Source organism: Macrotis lagotis, chromosome 5 (assembly GCF_037893015.1).
Source record: "Macrotis lagotis isolate mMagLag1 chromosome 5, bilby.v1.9.chrom.fasta, whole genome shotgun sequence".
Taxonomy (NCBI): domain Eukaryota; kingdom Metazoa; phylum Chordata; class Mammalia; order Peramelemorphia; family Peramelidae; genus Macrotis; species Macrotis lagotis.
Genome location: NC_133662.1, coordinates 218,375,475 through 218,386,717, shown reverse-complemented (window position 1 = coordinate 218,386,717; position 11,243 = coordinate 218,375,475). Strand labels below are relative to the sequence as shown.

The 11,243-nt window shown below is 45.0% G+C and overlaps 1 protein-coding gene across 1 annotated transcript; it reads right to left on the bottom strand.

The window, feature by feature from the left end:
* Positions 1-273: 273 nt before the first annotated feature.
* Positions 274-3,228, bottom strand: OLFML3 (olfactomedin like 3). Its single transcript, XM_074188490.1, has 3 exons — positions 3,038-3,228; positions 2,112-2,397; positions 274-1,656 (listed from the first exon to the last, which is right to left on the bottom strand). The coding sequence occupies exons 1-3, from the start codon at positions 3,149-3,151 to the stop codon at positions 839-841; spliced, it is 1,218 nt and encodes a 405-aa protein (XP_074044591.1). The 5' UTR covers positions 3,152-3,228; the 3' UTR covers positions 274-838.
* Between the last annotated feature and the right edge of the window lie 8,015 nt (positions 3,229-11,243).

Genomic DNA, 11,243 nt, shown 5'->3' with positions numbered 1-11,243 from the left:
AAAGGGACAAGAAGATGCAACCAACCCAGGAGACTCCTAGGGTAGAGGTATGGGGAAGGGAACACAAGAACAAAGAGGGTAAACCAAGTCAGCAAAGGGTTAGCCCTGGCAGAACAAACCCAGCTGAGGCTCTATGAGAATTCTGGGGTCAATGGCAGGAATAGAATGGGAAGTGGAAAGCCAGAATGGAGGGTAGGAATGAAAGATAAAGGAGGAAATCTTGTGTGCAAAGCCCCTTCTCCAACACTCTCCTGTAGAGATATAGAAGACCAAAACATGTTTTGATTTTTTTTCCCATTTAATGTAAAATACTGTAATATAAATCAATGTTCAGAGAATTTCAGTCCTCCTAGGGTAGAGGTGAGGTGAAGGTGGCAAGGAGAAAGAAAAGTGTGGTGATGTACTAGAATTATGGGGGTTTGTACCTCGCACCTCCCCACTCCCAAGGACATGAAGTCCTGTACTCGCTTCCCATGACCCGCTATGGTCTCTGCCCTGTCCCAACCTCTTCACCCCTCCCTCTCTCTCCCACTATTCAGGGCCCAGAGTTCCCTGAATCTGGTTCTTCCTGGATAGGCTTGAAATTTGAAAAGATAGGTGAGGAAACCCAAGCTGGAATCCCAAAGCAGGTTTGGGAATTTTGTCCTGGCTTTTTAAAATGGGAACATTCAAGGCTTTGGACCCCATGTTCCATTATCAAACCAAGGACTGAGTGTTTTGGCGCCAACCAGCTTAAAATATGAGAATTCAACTACAATTTACTCAAATTTAAAGAATCTGGAGATTGAGGAACAGGAAACTGAGTGAGACGAAGTTGATGGGAGGCAGACTTCTTCTCTCAGACTTCTTCCTTCTTCTTCATATCTAGTTTGTAAACAATCTGGTAGCCATCATCCCAAGCATAAAGTTGGCGCTCTCGAGGGTTATATCGGAGACTGGCATGGGCTCCATAACGACGGGGAAAGTAAGGGTGTGATGCCTGATCTGGCATTAGCGCACCACTGGCATCAAAGGTACACTGGACACGGGCACGGCTGGCGGGACGGGTGTTATAGACAACGTGGAGGGCCCCACAGATGACAAAGGCAGCCTCTGCATTTTCTCGTGGGCAAGGAGTGTCCCACTGCTGCTCTGTGTCCAGTGTTTGGGGGTCCAGCTTGGCCAGGCACAAGTGCCTGTCATCCTCCTGGGTGGCATAGACAGCCCACAGCCCTTCCTCATCTGCTGCCAGATCAATGTACGTGTCCTTAGAGAGGCCATAGGGAGGGATCAGTCCTTCAGCAGGGAATACAGAACTATCCACCACGGTCCGGTTTGCCAAATGGAATTTGATAAGCTGCAACATGTCCCCTCGATCCTCACCTCCACCTGGTCCCCCCGGGGGCCTCCGGGCATAATAGAGGAATCCTCCATACACGAGTTGTCCAGTGCCCACCCAGGGAAAGGGCAGCCGGACACGAGAGGCTTTGCGGGCAGCTGTTGAGAGGGAGAAGTCACGCAAGCGTGGGAAGACATAGGCCGTGTCATTTTGAGTACCATCAAGGACAAAGATCTTCTCTGATGGTCCCAGTGGGTCCTTGGTCCACATCCCTGCTGAGCTTCCAAAACGCTTCAAGATCTTCATGGATTTCACCTGGGAGATGGTGTGACTACATTCTGATGAAGAGAAGAAGGGTTATGGGTCTATATTTCACACCTCTCAAAGTGGGTCATTCTGTGACAGCTGAACTCAATCTGTCCAGTGACCTGTGGAAGGAGCTAGACTTTTATTCCCCTCCCCACACTTTGGTTTTTGCAAGGCAATGGGGTTAAGTGATTTGCCCAAGGTCACATGGCTAAGTTAGTATTAAGTACCTGAGGTCACATTTGAACTCAGGTCCTCCTGACTCCAGGGCCAATGCTCTACTCATTGTGCCACCCAGCTGCCCCAGAGTTTACTTTTCTAGTATGGGGAAGAAGAGAAACCCACAGTGTCTCGAGTCCTTAGAAGCCCTGGGTAAGCATCAGGAGTATGATGCTTACCTAGGCTAGCTTTGAGGAAGTTGAACTACCCTCGACCAAAACCTGGAGAGAAGAAGGGGTAAGGGTCAGTCTAATTCTTCATCACTCACCTGTCAGAAGATCATACTTCTCATTCCTTCTGCCTTTGGCCTTGACCCCAGGTCCTCCTGATGCTTTCTCATCCACTTCTATACAAGGTGGGGCAGGGTTCTGGGTTTCCAGATAGTCGACCTCCCGCTCCAGCCGATCCACCCTGCCCGCTATGCTGTCAGCCTCAGACCTGAGGGTTTCCCGTTCCTTTTCGGCTGCCTCCAGCAGGGGTAACATTTTGTTCTTGAAGTCTCGAAGCTCAGCCGCATGTCGGCTACTCTGGTCCTGACATTGGACCAGTCGCTCCTGAGATAAGGGGCAAAGGAAAACAAGGAGCAAAAGGGAGAGCCAAATGAAGAAATAGGTACAGAATCTCCACCAAGTCTCACTAAGCCCTTCAAAACCCCACGGTAGAGGATCCAGATGCCAACCACTGGCAGCCTAAAAGGTGGAAGCTGGGAGCCAGATCAGAGTCATTGAATCCTCATGTCACAAGGGGCCTTACACCTTGGAGTCCAGTGTTACTTCCACCCTGGATGTTCCAGGAGCTTCAGTTGCTGGGATAAAGCCAGTTCACAGTTCTCAGCCCCACCACCTAGTCTTTCCCCTTCCTAAGCCCAGGTCAATTAAAAAAAAAAATAGTGTGCGAGGGAAATAAGATTATTAGGGATGCTCAAAGCTCATCTTAGAATATCACAGTAAAGGAATTAGAAATCATTTAGTCCAACTTTCTTATCTTGCAGATGGGAAAAACAGAAGCCAAATCTGGGGAGTGATTTCCACATGTACACACTCAGAGCATCTTAATGGCAGAGTCCAAAGGAGGTTCCTCCCTTGTCTCTGGAGGAATGCCTCTAGAATGAGGGAGCAAGCTGGGGCTGCATAAAGATCCAGAGCTGGGGAGGGGGGTGTAGAAGGAAAGGGGATGGGAATGAGGGCCCCTCACCTCTAGGGCAGCCAACCGGCGCTCCATGTATTCCACAAGGTGCTGCTGCTGTCCCTGAAGGGGCTTGGGAAGGGACAGGAGAACCAGGACGAGGAGAGGAGCGTGGGGCCCCATGGCAAGCTTCAGAGTGGGGCTGCAAGGGGAAGGGAGGAGTGTACAGTCTGCGTCTTAGGCTCAACCCCTGGGATAGCCTGGGAGGTGGGGGGAGTCTGAGGCCGGGTAGTGGGGAGAGGGGGGCGGTGCTCTTGTCTTTTCTGGGTCTCTGGGTCTCTCTCACCACTCTGGAATGCTTTTACTGCTTCCTCCCCCTTCCTTCTCAAGCTGATCAAATACAGATGGTCCCATTACAGGATGGCCAGAAGCCTGAACTACCAACCTCCTAGGCTGAAGGCTCCCCAAGAATGAGGGGAAAGGGCAAGCTCACCCCTGTATCCAGAAGTGGCCGGGGGGGGGCAGTAGGATGGGGGAGGCTGGAAGTGTATATGTATGGAGGATAAACCCTGCAAAATCCCATCCCTCTGCTTTTGAATTCGTGGTTCTAAAAGTGATTCCTTTAAGAAACTAACTCCCCTTCTATCCTGCTCCTTCTCCCTACAATAGGAGGGAGGCTTTCTTGGCCCCGCTCACCAGGAGGCGGCTGGCGGAGCTCTGGGTGGGGGAGGAGAAGGAGGCAGAAAACTGGTTGGTTGGTGGGGAGGAAGATGGGGGAGGGGGGTGGTCAGGTTGGTTCCAGATTGTCTTCTGCAGCTCATTGGTGCCACCTCGTGCCAATATCTAGTCTTGCTGCCACACTTGGCTGATTGGGAAATAGAATCATAGACTCTTAGAGTTGAAGGGACCATCACAAAACCATGGGACTAGAACAGAACAAAGAGACCGATTCTTTCATTTTACAGCTAGGGAAACCGAATCTCAAAGGTAAAGCAAGAGATGACAAACTCCTTGAAGGCAGGGACTGCCCTCTTTTTGTATCCAAAGCACTTAAGATGGTGCCCGACACTGGAAGGCAATGTTTATTAATTTATTGAACTGGTCCAATATGTCAGAAGTAGGATTTAAACCCTGGTTTTTTGGTGTGTGTGTGTGTGTGTGTGTGTGTGTGTGTGTGTGTGTGTGTGTGTGTTTGTGTGGTTTTTCTAAGTATCAAATGTCTGAAGTCGCATTTGACTTCAGGTCCTCCTGACTCCAGGGTCAGTGCTCTATACACTGCCACCTGCTGCCCTTGCACCCTGGTCTTTTAACTTCAAAGCTGTTTTTTCCCCAAAATAACCAGAAAGAGGGAGAAGCTCCTTCTCCAGTCAGTACTTCTAACGTAACTCTCAAAGCTATAACTAGATATATTGGGAAAATAAACACATTGCATATATACTGTATATACATAAGCATATATATGTATATTTGAGAGAAATTTTTAGGCATCAAACTGGAAGCTGGAAGACCTGAAAGTCACATCCAACCATCTCCTACTATTTAGTTGTATGACCCTAGTTCACAGTCCTAATCCTCTCCTTAGGGACCAAGGAAAATAATCTAATTCCCCTTTCTACCTAACAACTTTTCAAATACTTGAAGCTAGTTAATATCTGACGCCCCTTGCCCAGGTGATAATTTTTATTAAGTGCCTACTAAGTGATAAGCACTTTACAATTATTTCATTTGATCCAAAGATAGGGGCTATTATCATCTGCATCTTACAAGTGAGGAAACTGAGGCAGATAATTGACTTGCCCAGTCACACAGCTAGTAAGTTTCTGAGGTGGAATCTTAACCCAATTCCAGAGTGCCGACCCTTCTCCCCCTGCCCAGTACTCTGTGAACCCAGTTGTTTTCTGAAATCTCAACAACCTGCTTGATTTGGAATGTTTGGTCTCTCCCTTTCATCTGGCAAAGGGTGGGAGAATAAGGTAGCCAACTGTTTTCAAGTGTTGGAAGGACTGTGGGATAGAAGATGGATTCATCAGGCGACGCAAAGAGGAACCCCAAAATACCTGAGGTGAAAATGACTAGGAAGTTAGTTAGTACAGTATCACAGGAGCAAGAATAATAGCCCTAAAGAAGCTTTTCCCTTAGTGCTTTCTCATCCACAAAGTATGATTTTGCCCTTTCTAAAGCAGACATTTCTCGATTCCCATTCCCTTAGGACTTTAAAAATGCCATTTTCCCCTTTCACCAGAATGTCTTCAAGAGATTCAAATTAATTTTAATGTTTAGCTAAATCAAGCATATTTAGAAAGAAAAAGTGGGGGGGTTGTGTTTTCATAGGGATGAGCTTGAAAAAAGGAACTCTGAGGCAGGACCACCTGGCTTCATTCTACCCCTTGGATGCAATACTGGCTTCTCTTCCCTCCCCAGAGTCTCTTGACCTCTTGTAATCATAGGAAAATCTAAGGCTTTAAGTTGCAGAGAAACTGTGGATATGCTTTAGAAAAGTTTCTCATTCAGAGTTTTATACCAGTGAAATCATAGGCTCTGTACCAAAATAAGAGACGCATAATAAGTAAGAGGTGACATTGAGGGCAGGGACTCTTTTGCCTTTCCAATACTTAGCCCATTGTCTGTCACATGGTAGATTCTTAAATGTTTATTGATTTATTAACTTGAGGTCAGGAAGACTGGAAATCACATCCCACTCCTGAAACTCCCAATAGGCAGTTCTCACTTAACCTGTTTGACCTCAGGAAATTGCCTAAGACGCCAGTTGAGATTTGTACCTGTGTGGGGTGAGTTCCATTTAACATCACACATATTTGATATGTTGACGGCCATGCAGGCAGGATGGATGAATATAAACAGTAGATTCATGATCTCAGTAGATGCAAGAACTGTCACCGCTGGGTTGGATACAGACCACCCACCTTCTTGATTAGGGCAGCTAGACATGCTGTGTAGATAAGAGTGCCAGCTCTGGAACCAGGACATGAGTTCGAATCCAGCCTCAGATGTTTGTCACTTAACCCTGACTGCCTCGTATCCATGGCCATCCATCTCCATTCCTATGATTGATCCATATCTGGCCACTAAATCCAAATAACTCCAGAGGAGAAAGTGGGGTTGGTGACTTAGCACAGCTCTCCCTCATTCAAATCCAATTCACTGATGTCATTGCCTTCTTCAAGAACAAAGGACAAACATCACACATTCTTGGCACTGACACCTACTTACCGGGGTGTGGATTTGGACACTTCACTTCTCAGCCTAAATTCCCAAATTGTAAAACTAGGGAGATGAATCAGATTATCTATATGACTCCTTCCAGTTAAGTTCCCCCCCCCTTCTTTGCATAAACCTTCCAAAGATGTGCTACCTTCAGTGATTGGAGGCTTCATGTTTTTCAATCTTATAGGTAGGCATCAATGTAGCACTCAGGTTGTTCATTTGCTACCATTCTTTGTTCATAACTTGCTCATCTTTTGTCTCTAGGTACATTGTCTTTAACAATGCCTTTTATGTTACATCTTGGTCCCAAATCTCCCCACCACCCCCCATCTGCAAGCGCCTCAAATTGGAGTTATTTTTGGAATTCCTAGGATTACCTAGGTCATTATTTGCCTGATAATCAAGAACTTAAAATAGTTATAATCTACTTTGGGTACTTCAGGTTCAAAGAAATCAATTCAATTAATCAATTCATGTGCTGGCATCAGGATTTAAAGCTGAAAGGAACCTTACATCATCAAGTATTACTCATTCATTTTATAGATGAGAAAAAAAGTGACCTGCCCCAAGTTATATAACTAGTAAATGGCAGAGCTGAGATTTGAACCTAGGTCCTGACTCCAAACTGAATGTTTTTCTTCCACACCACTGCCTGCCTCCTCCTGGTGTCTGGCTTCTAATCTCAGTTTACCTAAAATTGCTCTTTCCAAAGGTACCAATGATCACCAAATCTGATGTTTTTTTCAATGTTCTTCCTTCTTGATCTCTTTGCAGGTCCCTGCCATTGTTAATCTCCCTCTCCTCCCTCTTCTCTCTAGATTTCTATGGAACACTTCTATATAACCACTTCTGGTTCTCCTGACAGCTTCTCTTTCATTGAATCTCCCATCCACATCATGCCTGCCATGAGTCACACAAGGCCCCATCCTACTGACCTCTTCTCCCTCTATATTTTGCTTGATCTCATCAATTCTCAGGGCTTCAAATTATCATCTCTATGCTAATGATTCTCAGATCTAATTACCCAACTCTAATCTTAAACCTCCAACTACCTATTATATTAGATATTTCAAATGGTCTTAAACCCATTTTAAGATTAAAATCAATTTCTTTTCCACTCAAATCCTTTCTGCACCCAAACTTCTCCATTAATACCAAGGACACCACCCCATGGTGTCATACTCAACTCCCACGGTCTTTCTCATGGCTTCATAGCCAAGGTGATGTGAAGGTCTGTTTATTTCAACCTTCGTAGCTTCTCTCTGATTTCCTTTCTCTTCTGGCACCACCACCATCACCTCATCCTGGACTGGCTTCTGGTTGGTGTCCCTGACTAAAACTCTCTCCTCTTTCCACTCAGCTATCAATCATCGTAACTCAAAGATCTGACCAAGTCACCACCCTCCTCATTCAATTAATTATAGTGGCTATCACCTCCAGTTTTGAATAGAAAATCCCATCTTACACTCAAAGTCCTTCACATCCTGGCAGCCTCCTTTCTGGTGGTCTTTCACTGGTGGTCCACCACATAATTTGGGACCTGGTAATGGCTGACCTCCTTGCTCCATCTCCAGATTCAGACATTTTCTCATGCCTGAAATACACTCTTCCCTCCTCATCCCAGCCTTCTAACTTCCCTGGTCTCTTGCAAATCCCAGTTAAAGTCCCACTTTTCTACAAGATGCCTTTCCTAAGACCCCTTAGTTCTAGTGCTTTCTAGTATATTTAATTTATCCTCTATTTGTGTATTACTTTTGTGTTGTCTCCTCCATGATAGCAAGCTCTTTTGCCTTTCTACCCTCAGCACTTTGCATTGCCTAAAATGTTCACTATAGCCCTATAATAATTCTAGAAATACCAAGAGTGTAAAAATTCCAGTGTATGCTGCTCCGAAGACATAGTCACCTGAAAAGATAGAGCTTTTATGTAGCAGCAGCAGCAGTAACAGGTTCTAGGGAACTGTCTTCCAGCAAATCCTCCATGGCTCCGACACCCATTCATTTCACTGGAGAGAAGAAGTTCAATTTGGAAGCTAGAGAACCCAATGGAGGTACTGCTTCTCCCAAGGAAGGCCAAAACTCCAGGATGGAGCAACCAGTGGGGGGGGGGGGGGGGAGAGAAGCATCATCCTGGGTTAATTCCTCTACCTTCTGCTGCAGTGGATGTTTAATGACAACACTGGGAAAATAAAGCTTAATGAGCCTGTCGCTGCCAGGCTTGCTTCTAAGACCTAGTCCAGATGGGCCCAAGAGGGCTTTGGGAGCACCATTAATTGCAAGCACTCCTCACAGAGATACACATCTCCAGCTCATCTGTAGGGCTCTGTGGTGATCTTCCAGAATCATGGGGAAGAATTCCACCATCCAGAAATCGATGGCTTCTTGAGGCCCCACCCTATTAGCCCTCTCCCCAACATGAGTCACAAACAGCCATATGGATCAGAAAATTAACCCATTTTATTTGATGCATTGTAATTGCTCTACATTTTACCATATTATGTAGAAAATACTGAAAATACAAGCTACTTTGTAAAACCAAAGACAAACATTGAATCCAAAGATAAACTATGTTTTACACAATGGACCCTTTTCCCATAGTTAGTATTAAATTTTAAATATCTATATTTCTTTTGTTAAAATGATTATTTTACATATCCCCTAAGTACATCTGCAATACAAACATAGATCAGTAATTCTCCGAAACTACCTGTTTCTAGAGGTTTGTAAAAGGAAGAGCACAACCAGAAAAAGGGGGGAAGCAAGTTTAAATCGCACACAATAACTAGCATATCAAATACATTTAATAAAGTAGGAATTTCATTGCAATATCAAGGATTCAAAGCAGAAATACTAACATTACATATAATGTACATATAATGTACTGCTACATGTAGTGAGATTATTTTTCAAGCTGAATCTGAAATCACACGTTATATAAAGTTTAGCAACAAACAACCATGTAGACATGCTGCACCATCCATCAGTTTAAAAAAAAATCAAAAAGGAAGCAGGCTTAGGCCATTCCTGTCACTGAGGGGCAATTTCATGTCATGCCAAGCTTGTCCCCAAATAAACCATCCTAAACCACTGGATTCTAACGTGATGAAATGAGTGACCGGATTGGAGCAACCCTGACTTCTCAGACTAGAGATGAGCAGACAAGCCAGAAGGTCACTTCAGAACTGCCAGGACTGGCCAGCGATGTGGCTCTGCATCTGAAGGTCACTGTTACCTTGGGAGTGTTCCTGAGGAGCCTTCATCAGCCTCTGACTCCATATAACCCATGGGCAGAGAATAGCAGTTTCCCCAGGACTCTTCCCTAACTCCCTTTGCCTTGATGTAAGAGATGGGAGGGCCTGAAGCTCGACAAGATTTCTTTAAGCTGATTTGATCCCAGGTCACTTTTGACCCAGCCCAACTACTCACTAAGCTCAGTAGGTTTCCCTCACCTGGTCTAAGCTACAAGGACAGTCAAAGCCATTTCTCAAGGTAACACCCTACTGTAGGCAAGCACATGCAATACAATCTCGGTCAATCTAAAAATGCCAATTTGCAGCCTCAGACTGAGAATTGCTAAAATGCTTAAAGCCACAATTCTAGAAAGGTAATTAGCATAACTGCACATAAAATCTTGGTCATTTCTTCCTCAGTGGAGTCAGGTTTGCATTTTAAATGAGATCTACTAGTTAGCTTTGGGAGGGTAGATTTTTCTGCATCTCATAGCTTGTGGAAAAAAAACTACACATTCACACACACACACACACACACACCTCCTGTTCTCTGGGAGAACAAGGTTATAGAACAGGAATTTCATTCAAAACAACTTATGTATAGGGTAAGAAAATCAACATGTGCTTGGCAATAAATAAGACATGAAATTCATATATGCTGACCAAAAAAAAAAAAAAAAACAACCAAAAACCCTTTTCAACACCCGAGACTTCTTAGCTATCATGACATGGATAGGGCTAAAAACACACCTTAATGAAATAACTCAAGAATATACACAACACAGACCAGCTCCTGTCAGGCTATACAAATGACTGATTCCCCGTCCTCCCAATACCTTACCAACTCCTCAGTGTTTGACCCAAGGATCAGAGCTTGCTGCCCGGGGCCCAGTGAAATCTCCTGTCTCCATCTGGCACCTCCCTGACACCATCTCTACACAGAACCAGTCCTACCCAAGTGGAGTGGCTCCCCACCCCCAAAATCTGAGGACCTGGCTGCTCCCTTCCTCAACACCCTCAACGCACCTGGGCAAGGAGCTCAGGACACAAGGCCAATCCCACAGCTCAAAGGTCCCCAAGAATCAACGAGCTGTTAACTAAAATCTCACGTTCCCTCATGACCCACGGGGCTTCAGTTTCCTCCTAATACTATTTATTATTACTCCTCCAAAGAAACCTTGGTTGTCACCAAAGGTATCAGAAAGCTCCTCCTCTTGAAATGGGGTCACAATGAGCTACACAACAGGCTCTTTGGTATAAATACATCAGTTTTTAAGGTTTGTTTTTTTCCCCAAAAAACAAGGAATGCCAACTATTAGCAGGAGAGTGAGTGCCACACTGGGGAAAAAAATTCATCCTAAAAATGATTGCACGTGCTTTTTTAGAAAAAATGTTTTTCTTTAAATCTCTTAATATTGCTTGGTTCTTAATCACCTGCTTCCTGAACTCTCAGACAGGAGCAAGGTAGCAAATACACAGCATGAGAGCCACATGAAAAGCAAAGTTTCTGAGGAAAATAGTTGAGGCTCAAAATCAAGTGGAGTTGCTTTTCAATTCTTTTTGAATGCTGACAGGGAAACTGAGAACAATGCATTTACACAACACACTAACTACGAATCCTGCTCAGATAAAGCTCGGTGAACTGCAGAGGGTCCACGGGGCTGAAACACTACATTATCATATAAGGCACTACAATAAAAGGGGCAGGGACGAAAGGGAGGGAGAGAGGGAAGAGACACACACCAAACAGCTCCTCACCACACACACCTGTGCAAAAACAATCCCAAGGTCTCCGCTCCTAGCAGGCGGGCGCCTCCCTCC